This window comes from Zeus faber (genome assembly GCF_960531495.2).
Source record: "Zeus faber genome assembly, chromosome: 5".
NCBI classification, from domain to species: domain Eukaryota; kingdom Metazoa; phylum Chordata; class Actinopteri; order Zeiformes; family Zeidae; genus Zeus; species Zeus faber.
In genome coordinates, this window is record NC_137192.1 from 17,592,980 (window position 1) to 17,609,564 (window position 16,585).

At 44.4% G+C, this 16,585-nt stretch overlaps 2 protein-coding genes across 2 annotated transcripts; one reads left to right on the forward strand and one right to left on the reverse strand.

Annotated features, from left to right (window-relative positions):
• Positions 1-194: 194 nt before the first annotated feature.
• Positions 195-15,264, reverse strand: poc1a (POC1 centriolar protein A; the record flags this gene model as incomplete). Its single annotated transcript, XM_080001012.1, has 10 exons — positions 15,145-15,264; positions 12,145-12,229; positions 11,759-11,930; positions 10,216-10,395; positions 9,848-9,955; positions 9,115-9,230; positions 7,254-7,387; positions 1,959-2,027; positions 1,526-1,672; positions 195-215 (listed from the first exon to the last, which is right to left on the reverse strand). Exons 1-10 carry the CDS (start codon positions 15,157-15,159, stop codon positions 195-197), a joined length of 1,047 nt encoding a protein of 348 aa, XP_079857138.1. The 5' UTR covers positions 15,160-15,264.
• On the forward strand, positions 12,718-13,438 carry b9d2 (B9 domain containing 2). The gene has a single exon (XM_080001250.1). It carries the CDS (start codon positions 12,819-12,821, stop codon positions 13,344-13,346), a length of 528 nt encoding a protein of 175 aa, XP_079857376.1. The 5' UTR covers positions 12,718-12,818; the 3' UTR covers positions 13,347-13,438.
• Positions 15,265-16,585: the final 1,321 nt, after the last annotated feature.

Here is a 16,585-nt window from a genome sequence, read left to right on the forward strand (position 1 = left end):
CTGCTATGGTGATGGAGATCTTTAACCAAAGACATTAAAAATTTGACTGAAGCCCCTCTAATACCGAGTAAAAAGACGTTGTTTTTTATGATAATAAAAACATTTTAAAAAAAGATCCCTAAAACAGTCCAATCTAAAGTGCATGCAGCACGTTATACACCATCACAGGAAATTAGGAAAATTAAGTTTGCATCTTATGCACAGTGGGGTTGTACCTGGGAGTCCACACCACGGAGGATTTAACATGGACTTTACACACAGACAGTCTGGTGAGAAAGGCGAGGCAGCCTCTTTACCACTTCAGGCAGCTGAAGAAATTCAGGGTCTCGGTGAGGATCCTTAGGTCCTTCTACTCTGGAGCAGTGGAGAGCATCCTGACAGGCAACATCAGTGCCTGGTTTGGGAACTGTACTGCTCAGGACAGGCGGGCCCTGCAGAGGGTGGTGCGTTCAGCCCAACGTACCATTGGAACTACCCTCCCCTCCCTGCAGGAGTTATACACCAGGAGGTGTAGTAGCAGAGCCGGCAGGATCATGAAGGATCCTCATCACTCCAACAACGGACTGTTCCAGCTGCGGCGGTCGGGCAAGCGCCTCCGCAGCCACACAGCGAGAACTGAGAGACAGACAGTTTCTTCCCGCAAGCCATGAGAACTGTCAACGCTGAACTCACCAGGGGTCCTCACAAAAAGCACTGAGACACTCACATATGCCCCACTGCCTTACTGTACTGTATGTAGCATGCTGTACGCTGTATCACTATTCTGGGTTACTGCATACTGCGCTGTATTGCTGTTCTGTTTGGTGTTACTGTATTGCTGTGTCGTACTGTTGTATACTCTACTGTATATCTCCATAGACACTTTGTTCACATGCACTTTACTGCACATATCTGTATATACAAATGGCCTATCCCATATAAATAACTATATTCCCTTTACTTCAATTTTGTACCCCAACTCTGTACTACCTTTTTGATTCTTATTTTAATGTTATTTATATTATTCTATTCCCAAACTGCATTACATTTTAGGAATCAGTTAGTTTCAATTAGTTAGCTAGGTAGGAATTAGGTTAGCTTTTAGTAACTATTGTGCATAATCTCCAGGTGCGTTGCAAAGATATTTCACTACATACGTATATGTATGAATGTATGTATATGTGACAAATAAACCTCTTAAATCGACGAGAGTTCAGAGCACTGTGGACAGCGCTGGCATCAACACATGACGTACATTGCCAGTGACAAGTTAGAGAAGCCGTTTGGGACAATGAAGTGTGTGAAGGTCGTGCTTAACACCTTTGAAATGAAGGACTGATTTCGAACCATCATCAAGAGTGATAAGATGGGAATCTTTCAGATAATCGCCTTCACTACAAACACCCCGGTAGGGGTGAATGGATGGATGAACCGTGGATGTATTATTAGTATTATTATTTTTTTTTAATAATCAAAATTACAAAATGAACCAAGAAACGCTAAAGATGATTAGTTCTGTAGGCTGTGGTCGGAGGGCTTCAGTTACCTGGCTGCGGAGGACAGAGGAACGTGAGTCCAGTTGGTGGTGGGCTGCTGAGCTGGTTGACAACCCCTGCTGGTAGGACGCGGTATTACTGGACTTTCTGACAGCGCTGCTCTCATCCCGGTCAAAGTTGGTTCGCCACACCATCACCTACAGTATATGTGGTGTTGGGGGAAAGGCATGTTATTGATGTCAATGTGACGCGATAGATAACTAAATTAGCTGAGATTATTCTCTTTAAATTCAAATATTTTTCATGGCAATTATATTACATTTAAAAAAAATATATCCTCAAAAGGGATGTTTTCTTTGACTTTGCCCATAACATACAGTGGAGATGAACAGGACAAATTGTCATTGCCAGTTGACATCGGCAATTAATACGAATCATTGAGGAAATTGTAAAGAGCCTGTTGGGAGACATTTTGTACATTACCTGCTCATCAGAACCTCCAGAAGCAAAGTACTCGCCTGTCCTTGAAAAGGCGACACATGTGGCAGGACCCTGGACGGTGAAAGGGAGAAGATGAGAGGCGGAGCGAGAAGGGGGGAGGGGGGGGGGTCATCTTAGCACTTCAAAGCTGCAACAACTAAGAAAGAGTGTTCCACAGCTGTCCATTAACCTTTAATAGCATAAAGTCAAATTTTCCCTTTTGAACATAAACCTGGGTTAGCATGCAAAGATGTCAAACTTGGAAGGGATCACTTTTGAAAATATAAATGCCCTCTTCCACTGGTTCTCAAACTTTCCTTGAGTCGTGCACCCACCCTAAAGATCTTTTTTTCAGCTGAGTACCCCCTGCAGTACCCTGAGGGGTACGGGTACCTGCCCTAGTTTACACGTTGACCATCTGAGCAACATCTACAGAGTGATGGAGAAACAATCACCGTCATTTCCCCCTTCTCTCACTTTCACTGAAATGCTAAATAAATATATCCTGCAATGCATTCAAACTCAACTCTCTCCCCATTTCCTTCCGCCAAATGATCAAGTGAGCCAGAAGTGAGGTGTAAGACATGGAACGGAAATTGTGAAAATCAACCAGGTTTCCTGCTCTATTTTTGGCTACTTCCACCTGGGTGGCTTAATATAACCAATCACATTGTGACACAGAAAGCGAATGGCATGGTGCAAATAAAAGCTAGCCATTTCAAGGTAGCACAATTTAGGGGCAGCCAATTTTGACTGTGACTACAACAAGGCAGCAAACAGTCTATCTGAAGGTTGAACATGTGCTAATATATCCTTTTAACCTCTGGAAAAGTTAGCATATTTACCATCTATATTCTATTAGAGGAATATTCCTCTATTTTCCCCTGAGGGGACAAATATAGCCATATCTTAGATAATCTTGCGGTCATACTATTTGATGTAAGATATAATGCAATACTAAAATATTCCAACATTTTCTAAAGCAGTCGTCCAGTATGTTTCCGGTCATTTTCTCTCTTGACATTGAGATTAAAAGCCATGTGGGCAGAGATCTCAGTATATATTTCTACCAAGGCTTCATCAGTGACTCATCCAATCAGAGACAAGATCCCGACACTCAAGCTCGGGAATGGATACAATCACAAACGCACGGATTGTGTCTAGATTAGCTCAATGGCGTTTCTATTTTATTTACATAACAAATACAACAGCAATTAAACCTAGAAATTCTTATTCACAAAACATCCCGCAGACATTATAAATATGTCTATGTCTGTGCATACATGTTTTCTTCATCTCTCATCCCCACACTTGTCATAGCTTTTGTTCTTCACCCACAATGAGAGAGAATACTTTCCAATAAGTATTTATCAGGGTGCGAGGACACAAAATTGCAGCTGAACCCCCTGGAGCTTCAAAGAAAAAGAACAAAAAGTATATATTCTGAATGGCTCCCTGCGCGGTGTATTCTTTTGTCTCCTCAGAAAAGGAGGTCAACAAGCCCGAGTCTACTTATCGTGTTGACTGAGACGATGAAGACGAGAACACCCGAAGCAAGACAATAGAATTTTAGGTGGGCGGCCTGAAGAACAAAAAAAAAAAAAAAAGAAAAAAAGAAAAACAGGCATCGAGACAGGGCGGTTTGGGTGAGGAATGGTTTCCCAGAAGCACCTGGTGCGTGCAGACAGCGTCACTATGGCAGCGCGACGGTCTGACGGACAGCATGTTCTGTCTCTGCTCTGACTAATACCCACTGCCAGCCTGGTGCGCACACACACACACACACACACACACACACACACACACACACACACACACACACACACACACACACACACACACACACACACACACACACACACACACACACACACACACACACACACACACACACAACTAGATAAATAGGGGGTGCTGCAGACAGCAGACAACCCCCACATCATCATTTGAAGAAAATAATGGCCGACATAAAAAAAAAAAAAAAAAAGACACATCTGAAGGGGTCTGTGCCGTGCATGTCTCGAAAAGAGGTTTAGTTAACTGCAGCTGGTAGAGCGGAGAAGCATTTAAAACTTGTTCAGAGCGTAAGACTTTGTTAATCCCGGGGGGGGGGGGGGGGGGGGGGGGGGGAATTCAGGAGTTACAGCCGCAGAGGTTACGAAACAGCGCAAGTAAAAAAGTAAATTAAATAAATGAAATTAAAAAATGTAATATAAGTAAACATATAAACTGATGTTAATAGTAAATAGCATTAGTGCAGCTGACTATGCTAACTAGTGAGCTCAGTGTAGGCAGGTGGCAGTTACGCTCAAGTCAGTACAAATAGCAAATAGTAGCAGTGCATAGTACGGGTATGCAGTGATAATACTAGTAAATACGTGTACAGACATGTATCAGTATATCGATAGTCTGGTGAGATAGCAGCGTAGTAGAGAAAACTATGTGACATTGTAATAACAGCAATATTAACATTAAGACACACTAAAAATTGTGTCCTTGCTGGAGCATAGCCTTCGGAGCATCGTTTTGCTTTATTTGTTTACCACTTTGTGCAAGTTGGGATATGCCGATCTGCACTCAGAAAACTAAAAAACAAAAAGAAATGCCGTGTTTTGAGTTTGTCAGGTGCATTTTTTTTTTGCTATCTTTATTAAGTTGATTATTTGAGTCATAAAAAGTGAAATGGTACATTATGAAAGGGTAAATTTCAGATAGAACAGTTGGAATCAAATTAAAGCAAATGAATACATCTCCAGCCAGCCAGCCAGGGTCTCCCTGAGGCGAGACAAACAACATATTGTCCCTTCCAAAAGCAAAGCAGCACGTCGTGTGACACACACACACACAGAGAGAGAACAGATGGGGGTCTTTCCCGTCTCCAGCAATGTGGCTGCAGCGACAATTAACACCCTAGGTGTTCGCAGCACTAACAGACTGGTGGAGTCAAAACTGGGCCAAAGAGAGAAGAACAGAAACAGAACACAGGGACGAGTTCAGAGGCGTAGAGAGAGAGAGAGAGAGAGAGAGAGAGAGAGAGAGAGAGAGAGAGAGAGAGAGAGAGAGAGAGAGAGAGAGAGAGAGAGAGAGAGAGAGAGAGAGAGAGAGAGAGAGAGAGAGAGAGAGAGAGAGAGAGAGAGAGAGAGAGAGAGAGAGAGAGAGAGAGAGAGAGAGAGAGAGAGAGAGAGAGAGAGAGAGAGAGATCACGTTCTTCACATCATTTGTCTTCAGAAAGAGACATTTACAGAAGGCCAGAAAAACTGCTTGTCTGTTAGTAAGGAAGACAGACAGCACAGTAGCCAGTCTGGCCTTTTATCTAAATAACAGTTAGCTGAACGCCGTTGTGTAACCTGGACCAGAAAGGGAGCTAAATCCATTACAGTGGCTTATGGGGACCAAACCAAAGCTCTGCAAACTTAGACCGGTGTTGCATATTGTGGCAACTGTGGGCCAAGACGTTTTTAGCAAGAATAAACAGTTTTGCAATGAGCACGGTGCGCCCTCTGCTGGCTGTCGGGTGTTTTAACGGGTGGAACTGGGAACAGTTCCCGAGAAGTGACCGAAGCAGCAGCAGAAAACGACAAAAATAAGGGAAACGTCTGATACAAGAGGAATTAGAAAATTGCAGCTCTTTGGGGTGCGTTAACATAATGTGTATTAGGTCAGCATACTAACACAAGACACCATTGATAACGATCACCAAGAATGAAGATAAAAGTTGTAAATACATAGAAAGTTCATACATCATAAATTAAGGCATTCCCAATCAATCCACTCAAATCCAAAGTAAACCATTTTCAAGGTCAGGTCAGAAGGTCCCCTGCTCCTGGAAACAAATTCTGTCCTTATTTAGCCTTGGATCAGATCCTTTATGAGTAATTTCTCCTTTGTCTCTTTAGTCAGAGTCCAAAATTAAAACACCACAACTGAGTGGATAACCCACTCTCATCAAATATCTACAGTATTTTTTCGACATGACAGCTTCCAAAATTCTGGAATCCAATTACCAGTAATGCCATTAAATAGTTCCCTTGGGTACTTCACTGAATTATCACCTGTTCATGCGAGCAGAAAATATCTGAACAATCAGAGGAGGGAAGGGAAAAAGAAGAGAACAGCTTTCATCACTGCCTTCTAATTCCCAAGACAGAAACGATGAAAATAAATGATAAAATCTCAAATGTGACATTTCATTGGGAAGGCTGATGAGACCAATGGCGCAATAAACGCAGACGGTTAGTTAAACCAACAGACAATCAACAATTAGCGAAACTAGGAAAGGCATTGACGTGCATATTTTCACTTATTAAAGTGTATTGGTGGATGCACTGTAAACTCCTTTAAGGCTGCACCCCTGCAGAGCTCCTGGTAGTGCTGCAGCATCTTATGGGTGCAGATGTCCCAAACCTTGACCGAGCGGTCAGAGCAGGCGGCTGCAATGACAGAACGAGTTCAACAGCCAGTGTGATCAGTGAATCACGGTCGGAGAAGTCAAAGGGGACTGAACGCCAGAAATGGAGAGATCAACAGGGGTGAAGATGAAAACAATGACTAAGACGACGGTGGGACGAAAGGATATCCCAGGAAGACGAGGCGCCCCGTACACAGGGGGGCGTCAAGGAGGAGGATGAGGAGCGGAAGCAGAAAGGACGAGGTGGGAGGCGGACGAGGAAGACAGAAGCGGAGGGAGAGGAGAAAGAGTAGAGGAACGGAGGCACAGCGAGCTCTGTTTCTTTCCAACAACCTTGGGATGAGTCATTATGAGTGGGCCGCCTGCTCCTTGCCTGGAGAGTACTGAAATACACCACACACACACGCACGCGCACACACACACACACACACACACCAAAGCTTTTCAGTCAACAAGGTGACTGTGTGAACTTCGTAACTTTCTTCATGGATTCATGCTTTGTCGGCAAACGCTGAAGTTTCAACCATTCAAGACGAAGCACATTAAAATTCAAGTCGGTACGTCTTCGGTGAAGAACTCACCGCAAGTTTACATGTGAGACCTCTGTTCAACTGTCCAAGTAAGGTGCAGCTTGTTGAGGAACGGACAGAAGACGGCGCGGGGCGGGGTTGTCCGGAGGGAAAAGTGGGGTCATTGTTTCTGTACGGTGCACATTCCTTCTCATTAACGTGCTGTGACTCTGGCATTGATCTTTACATCTGCTCCCAGGTACCCATGTACATGCTGTAGCCTCATTTACTTCATTTCTTTAACTGGTATTTCATCCTACGTTTCCTGAAATTCGGCTTGTGATAAATTTTGATGCATCACAAATGTGTGTGTGTGTATACCTGATGTCCGTGCAGTGTAAAGAGCAGTTTGCCCTCCAACAGGTCCAGGACCTTCACCGTGGAGTCGGTGGCGGCGGTGATCAGGAAGTTTCCGGACGGATGAAAAGACAGGCTGTTAACGGGACCGCTGTGGACTGACACACACACACACACACACACACACACACACACACACACACACACACACACACACACACACACACACACACACACACACACACACACACACACACACACACACACACACACACACACAAGAAAATAAACACTGACAATATTGGCAAACTGAAATTAAAAGGCATTCTTCACAAAAAGGGACACTTTTTGAGTCAGGAACCTAGAAATCATATCTTTAAAGTCAGACAACGAAGAAAATGAATAGAGAAAAGGTTTTTAAAAAGCTTCTCAAATTTTGTTTTCGCGCTCTTTAATCGGAAAATGTAGACTCAAATGCAAATTGCTGCCTTTGGGGCAAGTAGGTGTCACTGTATTAAGTCCTTTTAATGTTTTAAGTGGACCTGACATCTAAAGTGGTCCTTCTGATCCACCTGATCAGCACCAATAAGAAACCAGAACATTTGTTGCATACATCGCAGCACCTTGAGACCTCAGAAGCCAGCAGTGACCTCTTTATCCCTGAAAACTGCAGAAACGTCTTTGTATTGTTGTTCATTACCGAGAGCGGCAGTTTAATCCGGTACTCTTTGCTGATTTTAGGATGACGTTTCTTCTTCTGATCACACAATCGCTTCCACCACTAGCCATTCTCCATATTTATTTTAGCCGTGTATTGAAACAAAAAAAAAAAAAAAAAAAAAGTAGAATCATTGTGGGACGTTTTGTGTTCACAAATCAAATGGGGGCTCAAAAACAAACCACAAAGTTTATATGGAGACCACCTCTTAGCTGATCCCAGGTTGGCTGGTTTCAGAGAGTCCACGTGTAGAGGCCGGAACGAACCGGGAGTGTGAAAACACACATATTCAATGACACGGCGGACACAGGTTCAAGAGCCTCGTCACAACAGGTCCTGCAGGTCAGGACAGGGTCTCGAGGAGACACATCAGCGCTGTGTGGATGTGGACTGTGTGAATCTGAGGAATAATGGTAAAGTGCCGTTGTGTAACCTGGACTATAAAACCAAAGCCACCACAGGGACTCATACCAAACCAAAGCTCTGCAAAGCATCAGTAGGTCAGCGTACTCACATAAGACACCATTGATATTGCTCACCAAGAATGAACATGCATGAGAAGACGAAAGCTGTACATACATAGAGTACATAAAGTTCATACATCATAAATGAAGGCATTCCCAATCAAACCACTCAAATCCACAGTAAACCGTTTTCAAGGTCGGGTCAGGTGGTCCCCTGCTCCTGGAAACAAACTCTGTTCGTATTTAGCCTTGGATCAGCTCCTTTATGAGTCATTTCTCCTTTGTCCCTTTAGTCAGAGTCCAAAATTAAAACACTACAGCTGAGTGGACAGCCCACTCTAGCTTTCAAAATTCTGGAACCCAATAACGAGTAATGCCATTAAATAGCCCCCTTGGGTACAGTATTTCTACCTGTTCATGCGAGCAGGAAATATCACAGCAATCAGAGGAGGAAAGCAAAGAAGAAAAGAAGACCTTTCATCAGTGATGAAAAAAATAACATCTCAAATGTGAGTTTTCTTTGGGAAGGCTGATGAGAACAACGAGGCAATAAACACAGACAGTTAGTTAAACCTACAGACAATCAACAAGGAGAGAAACTAGGAAAGGCATTGACATATATATATTTTTACTTATTGGCCAGCGTGTATTAAAGTATATTGGTGGATGCACTGGCAACTCCTTTAAGGCTGCAGAGCTTTACCCTGGTAGTGCTGCAGCATCTTATGGGTGCGGATGTCCCAAACCTTGACCGAGTGGTCAGAGCAGGCGGCTGCAATGCACGTCCCACTGGGATGGAATTCCACTTGGTTCGCATAACTAGAACATTGAAAGAAAAAAGAAAAAAATTTATCTGATACGCTTCACTCCAATTAATTATCCTCACCAGGTTGGAACAGAATGTTTTGGTAGAACTAAGTTGAAGTCAAAGACATTTTGACAACATTGCAGACTTTTTAGCCACATAGAATAATCAACATGGCCACGGTGCCAACCTTCTTGTGGTGTAAAAATAATATTGACACAGAACTGTGATTCCTGGTTTTCCCCCATATTGACTCTGAAAGTAATGGCATCAGTATTTAATTTATAGATATAGATATTAAACACTGTTAGAGTATTATAATATACAGAGTGAAGGTCTCCCGTCAACCAGGTTGTATTGCAATACCCGGGGTGTGCCATGTTGGTTCTTTGTTTTCCAACTCAAAATAACATTGTCTTCTGGATATTTGAATACTTTGTTCGTATATTGATCATCTTTGAAAAAAAAAAAAAACACTTATGTCTGTAAAATCACAAGACCTGGCTAAATTAATAATATTGCAGTGCATCATGGTGTGTTTAATCTCACATCGTTATACAAATCATATCATGTACCGATGCAGTTATCTTCATCGTTTCATCATTTCTTATTCTTACAGGCACACACTCACCCCGCATGCTCGTAGAAGGAGTGGACACACTCCCGGCTGTTCTTGTCCCAAAGTTTTATAGTCTTATCGTCACTGCAGGACACAACCAAATGTCCATCTGGAGAAAATCTACAGGAGATTGGAGGAGTTATTTTAAATGCCCCCCCCCCCTCTTCTTTTTAGTCAAAATCATGCCCAAATGATAACACATTTGAGATTCTCAAGTTAACTAATGAAAACTGATTATATGAAAAAGTTAGTATATCTATATAAACATATGTAAGATACTTGGTTTTGAAGAGGGTACGGTAATATAGAATCATATCATGTATTTGAATACTGTAAACAGCTGGAACTACATACAGTATGTCCGCCGGTCTTTTACGTACTTGGCACAGCGGACCCAGTTGATGTGCTGGTTGAGAGAAAAGAGAAACTTCTGTCTGTGGACTGTCCACAGTTTGATGGTCTTGTCATCCGAGGCCGTGACCAAAGTCTGTCCATCGGCAGAGAAGTTAACCCAACGTACTGTTCCTGTATGAGCTCTAAACATTGTTGAGTCAGCCTTCCTGCGCACACAAACACACAGAGGATATACACCGATCAGCCACAACATTAAAACTACTGACAGGTGAAGTAACTGACAGTAATCATCTTGTTCCAATGGCACCTGTCAAGGGCTGGGATATAATAGGCAGCAAGTGAACAGTCAGTTCTTGAAGTTGATGTGTTGGAAGCAGAAAAAATGGGCAAGCGTAAGGAGCGTAAGGACTTTGATTAGGGCCAAATTGTGATGGCTAGACGACTGGGTCAGAGCATCTCCAAAACAGCAGGTCTTGTGGGGTGTTCCCAGTATGGTTTGTATCTACCAAAGGCAATCCAAGGAAGGACAACCAGTGAACCGGCAACAGGGTCATAGGCGCCCATGGTTCATTGATGCGCATCGGGAGTGAAGTCCAACCCGTCTGGTCCTATCCCACAGAAGAGCTACTGTAGCACAAACTGCTGAAAAAGTTAATGCTGCTATGATAGAGAGGTGTCAGAACACACGGTGCATCACAGCTTGCTGTGTATGAGTCTGTGTAGCTGCAGACCAATCAGAGTGTCCATGCTGACCCCTGTCCACTGCCTACAATGGGCACGCGAGAGTCAGAACTGGACCATGGAGCAATGGAAGAAGGTGGTCTGGTCTGATGAATCAAGTGTTGGATGGGCGGGAACAACAAGCCCAATCCATGGGGGGTCCACCTCACAACTTCCAGGACTTAAAGGATCTGCTGCTAACGTCTTGGTGCCAGATACCACAGGACACCTTCAGAGGTCTTGTGGAGTCCATGCCTCCACGGGTCAGAGCTGTTTTGGTGGCACGAGGGGGAACTACACAATATTAGTGGTAATAAGCGGTGGTTTAAATGTTGTGGCTGATCGGTATACATATGCACATGCTCTATAAATACAAACACTTTCATTAATGTTTTGCTCACATTTAAGTGTTCTTACTTACGCAAACTTTATTTTAGTATGAAACATTTATGCACCAAAATCAAATGTCTTCTATTGAAAAATGTACTTGAAGATTAGACTGTCTGATGGCAAAGCAGTTTAAAAATAAAGAAAAAAACACATAATAATAAAATTTGATCCTGTTTTTACTTGAGGTCCTAATCACAAGTGGTCTTGTTTATTTAAAGACAAGTTCTTTTTGAAGGAAATGCAAGTAGTAAATTGCTTTGTAATTATTGTAATTGTAATTTGTAATTAAATGGAAGTCACTTTTGAATGGGACCGAGAGTATGCACAGGAAAAAAAAAAGAACAGATGATACAGCATACGTTTGTTCAAAACAATAAAGGTCCAATGTTGCCCTGGGTGACCAGGCCCATAAAAGTTCAATTGTGGACCAAAAGATTAAGAGGAAAATCAAAAACTCACAGACTGGGTATCCAAAGGCGTACAGTCTTGTCTCTGGAGGCGGAGGCCACCAAGTGACCCGAGGGGGAGAACTGAATAGATGTGACAGCATCTTTGTGGCCCGCAAAACGATATGATCTCATCTGAGGTTTCATATTCCAGATCATCACGCAGGAATCCATTGACCCGGTAGCTGAAAAGGAGCGGGTAGAACACAAAGTTATAGACCATGAAAACTAAAAAAAATAAAAAATTTAAAAAAAAAAAAATTATGCTCATTTAGAGAAAGATGCAGCCAATTTTTTTTGCATCTGTGGATGGATATAAACTGAAAAACCCCAACATGTGTTAAGAAATGTATTCATGCATTGAACTATATACAGAGAACAAATATAAGCAGCACTTACCGATCTGTTTCATGTTGGAGTTAAAGTCCACACATGTCACGTTGTCTCTGTGGCCTTTGAAATGCCTCTCGAGAGTGGGATCAGACTGTTCAGAGACATGGAGGCATTTCCAGCACCAGTTATTTTAGCAATGTTACAAAAACATCACTCGTCACCCTCATCAACATACCCGATGTAACATATGTGCTTGACTAAATTAAAAACAATTTCTTCATGAAATGCATTGCTTCTGGTCATTATCGTTGCATAATATGAACTAGAAACTAGAAGGCTTAATGGACAGTGAAGAAAAATACATTTTAACTTAAAAAGGCAGTATTGAGTTGAGTGAACACATTTTCTAAAATAATATTTTATTACAAAAAAAAATAAAAAATAAAATACATTAGACATAATGTATTGGTGATGTGGCGCCATCCTGTGGCGGATGCCAGTATTTCCTTATCAGATCCTGAAGGTGACGTACGAACGCCACCGCAACGCGTCACACGCAGCAACAAACCAGCCGCCAATGGGCTTTTACGCCACACGTCACGTGTTTCGAGACGTTAGCAACAGTTACGTTACCAAGGGTTAGGAGCGGCGGGGCTACACCGGATGCTAGCCGCCATCACTCCGGTCCGGGAAGGGTCAACTCGGTGACTTATGCTTCTACCCGGGAGGATTCCGGTGCAATGGCAGAGCTACACGTTATCGGGCAGATCGTGGGGGCCAGCGGCTTCCCGCAGAGCGGCTTGTTCTGCAAGTGGGGAGTTCACACGGGCGGTGCGTGGCGGCTCCTCTCCGGCCTGAAGGAGGGCCAGACCCAGGTGGATCTCCCCCTGACCGGGGACGTCGCGTATTGGAGCCACCCGATCGACCTGCACTACACCACGAAGGGCCTCCAGGGCTGGCCGAAGCTCCACCTGCAGGTCTGGCACCAGGACTCGTTCGGCCGCTGCCAGTTGTTCGGCTACGGCTACTGCCACGTCCCGTCCAGCCCCGGGCACCACCACGTTCGGTGCGTGACCTGGAGACCCCTCGGGTCCTGGCAGGAGCAGCTGGCGCAAATGTTCGTAGGCGGAGGACCCCAGCTGAGGGCCCCGGATCTAATCTACAGCGGGGCGGACAGATACCGCCTGCACACCGAGGCCATGGGAACAGTGGAGCTGGAACTGGGAGTGATTATGAGACACTTCGACAAATACGGCGTGGAGTGTTAATGTGTCGTTCATCGTGTGGGACGAGGGGGGCTGTGGGCGATGGTGGACGCGGTTGTTTATAGTACGTTTTTATACTTTTTCCGAAACCGCGTGTGTGTGTTTACGCTGTGATAAGCTCAAGATGTGTGTAAATAAATCGTCTTATTGCGACGCCGAAGTCGGTTTATTTTTGGAATCTCGTTGTCAAGGAAATCCAATGGATTTCGCAACACAGACAGTAGTTTCTTTTTATTGCTACTGTGATATTTGCAGTATTTATAAGCCAAAGGTTAAAATGATGTACTAAAACGGCACAAAAAAGAAGCGTAGTAAAGCTTTGTACTTGTAAGAATGGGCATATAATTATCTGAAAAACAGCGATGTAATCCGTGAGGTTATTTAGTTAAATCCCACATTTGATATTTCTCCCGTACTCATCCCATATTCAATGTATTCAGTATGTATGTATGTAACCGAAGGAGATATGTAAACCTATCTTAACCTTAAGGTTAGACAACGACCTCCTTAGGGTTGCATTGACATATACACACATTATTGTACAGAATCGAAACATATAGTCCTACAAAGTGACCACTACTAGTTAAGACAGATATTAGGACAAAACATATTTCAGGCAAGTATTTGGTACAGGGGAGCGGTAAGCATAGGGTAGCGACACTGTAGGTCATGAACTAGATGACCCTATGGGCTGTTATTGCAACCGTTTCCTTGAGGTCAGAAAGCAAAGAGCAATGCTCACTGTAGGAATAAATTAAACCATCACTTTCACATAACTTTGGACAGGTAAGTACAGGGACTTCCTCTGAAGACGGTCAGGTTCGTGCAGAACAGTTCAGCCGGTGAGCGCGAGGCTCAATGGAAGACTGAACTACCACCACGTTCACAAATGTTGACTTGATTCGGAGGAACTTGACAAATTTGAAGGGAAAAAAAGATATGTCTACGGAGAAATAAGAATGTAAGCGTTTGCGTTAAAACTAAGAGCCAATAAGCTCAAATGTAATGACTTCTCGGGCCTATTATGTTGTAAAACAGTGTTTCCAGTGACCTTGTCTTATCTTACCCCTGGATTAGAATAGCGGCTGTTCTCCAAATACATCATCCCAATGGGACCAACAACACAAAGCCCTGTCAGGCCTGCAGGGGTAGTGAGTAAACCATGGCCACACTCAACAACTACTATACTACTACTCCTGCTGTATTACTACTATTACTGCTGTAGTACTACTACTATGAGGTGAACTGCAGCCCGAATGTCCCCACCCGGAACACGACCTACATTGCCATCAAATCCAAACACCGAAGAGACGTTTACTAGTAAATAGAGCAGAGCTGACTGCTGTTCGGCGAGTCACACAAACGACGCCACGTACAATAAACTAGACGGTAATCAGTATGGAAACGGAACAAGTGTGACGGGGTTTAACCTCGACGGGGTCTCTTGTCGAACATGTGCTAGTTTGGTTGGTAAATACAGGAGGGGGATACAGTTGGCAGAGTTACAAACACGTTTCTTATCCGTAGTTGGATTCACGTCTGGAATACGCGACGGCCGACGGACACGAAACAGCGGCAGCCGCACGACTGGGCAGAAACGGTTTCGAAGAACGAGACGATCGCGTCCCGAGGAGGCGTGAAAGGCGCGGCGTTCGTGCGCCGCCCCGACCGCTGTGTTTCCGGCCCGGCGCGGCGGTCGCGTCTTCCAGCCCAAGCCTCTTGGCGGAGTCGCCGTGGCGTCTAAGGAACGCGCTTCAACCCCCCCCCCCCGCGGATAAAAGCGGCTGGCAGATAAACTCACCAGCGCGGAGGCCATGTCGGGCGAGCGGTCCAGCCGGCGCGGCACCGGGTGGCGCCGCGGGCGTTTTTATAAACGAATGCGGTGCTGTGCGCGGAATTTGTGGCGAAAACGGGAGCGAAGGGCCGGGCGGGCGGGCGGGGGGGAGCCGTGGCCGCTAGCTAGCTAGCTAGCTAGCCACGCCGCGCAGCAACGGCCCGTCGCCAACAGCGACGATGCATTTCAGTTTACGCGCCGCGACTCGGCGCACCACTTCCGGTCACAGATTTAAAGCGACAGTACACCCCGGTAGAGCAACCACGCCGCGCTGAAGTTAAAACCATAAGCAAACAAATACACGAGCTAATCAATTACACGGCGTGGTCAGGGTGAGGCTTAACCCGAACCCATCTTAATTCATATCCAATACATCGGAATAACGACGTCTGCGCTCTCCTCGCACTGCGCGCCTGTGGAACTGAAACGACGCGACGACACTGACGCCAATACAACCGTTTGCACCGCGCGCGTCACGCCACCCGGCGTCAGTGAAGAGCCGCGCGCCGCCCGCCTGCGCGGTGCCACGGGGGAAGGCGGCCGGAGCGGCGGCCGCGCCGCTGAGCGGAACGACAGCGTTCAAAAGAGAGGAATCCCTTCCGTACACGCGATCGCGTCTTATTCGATACGTGTGTAATAAATACATACGCATCAAATGTACATATTTATCTATGTTATTTAACGATTTATTTATTTGAACCTTTTTTTCTGCAACTAGCGTCTGTTACTATTTCTCATGGTGTTCAGCTCACCGCCGAATGAACCTGGACGTCTCGTCAAACATGTGAAACGTGTATAGGGGAAAAAAAAAAAAAAAAAGGGGGGGATGTTGTGCGACGGCATAATGTTAAATCTGAAAGGATGATGTCATGAATGTCAAACTGTTAAAGTCGTCGGAGTAAGGTTCGCGGTGTGCATGTCAGAAGCATGGATAGACATTCACGAACCTAAAAGAAAAAGAAAAAGCGATTTTCAGGATATTTTGTCGAGATGAATAATATACAGCAAATCTACCGTCGCAAGTGGTCATCCGAGTGAAATATATTGGAATTGGAATGCACTGTGTGCATTTAATTTATTTTTATTTTTTACTTTCAAAAATAGTCCACCTAATAGGTCATCTCCTTACATTCAGGCTGAGGAACTATGTTGGAATGTAATTAGGTTGTTTTCACAAAGTATTTTAGGCTATTTTGTTCATTCTCCTTGTAACTTACAGGGGACCTATTATGCTCCTTTTCACACAAGTTAATATCGGTCTCTGAGGTCCCCAAAACATGTCTTTGAAGTTTTTCTTTTGCTGAAAATACCACTGGGATTATGCATTCTAGCCATTCTAACATGCCTCCATAACCCTCTTGTTGCAGAACGGGCTGTTTCAGTGTGTGGCTCCACCCCACCCAAGGTC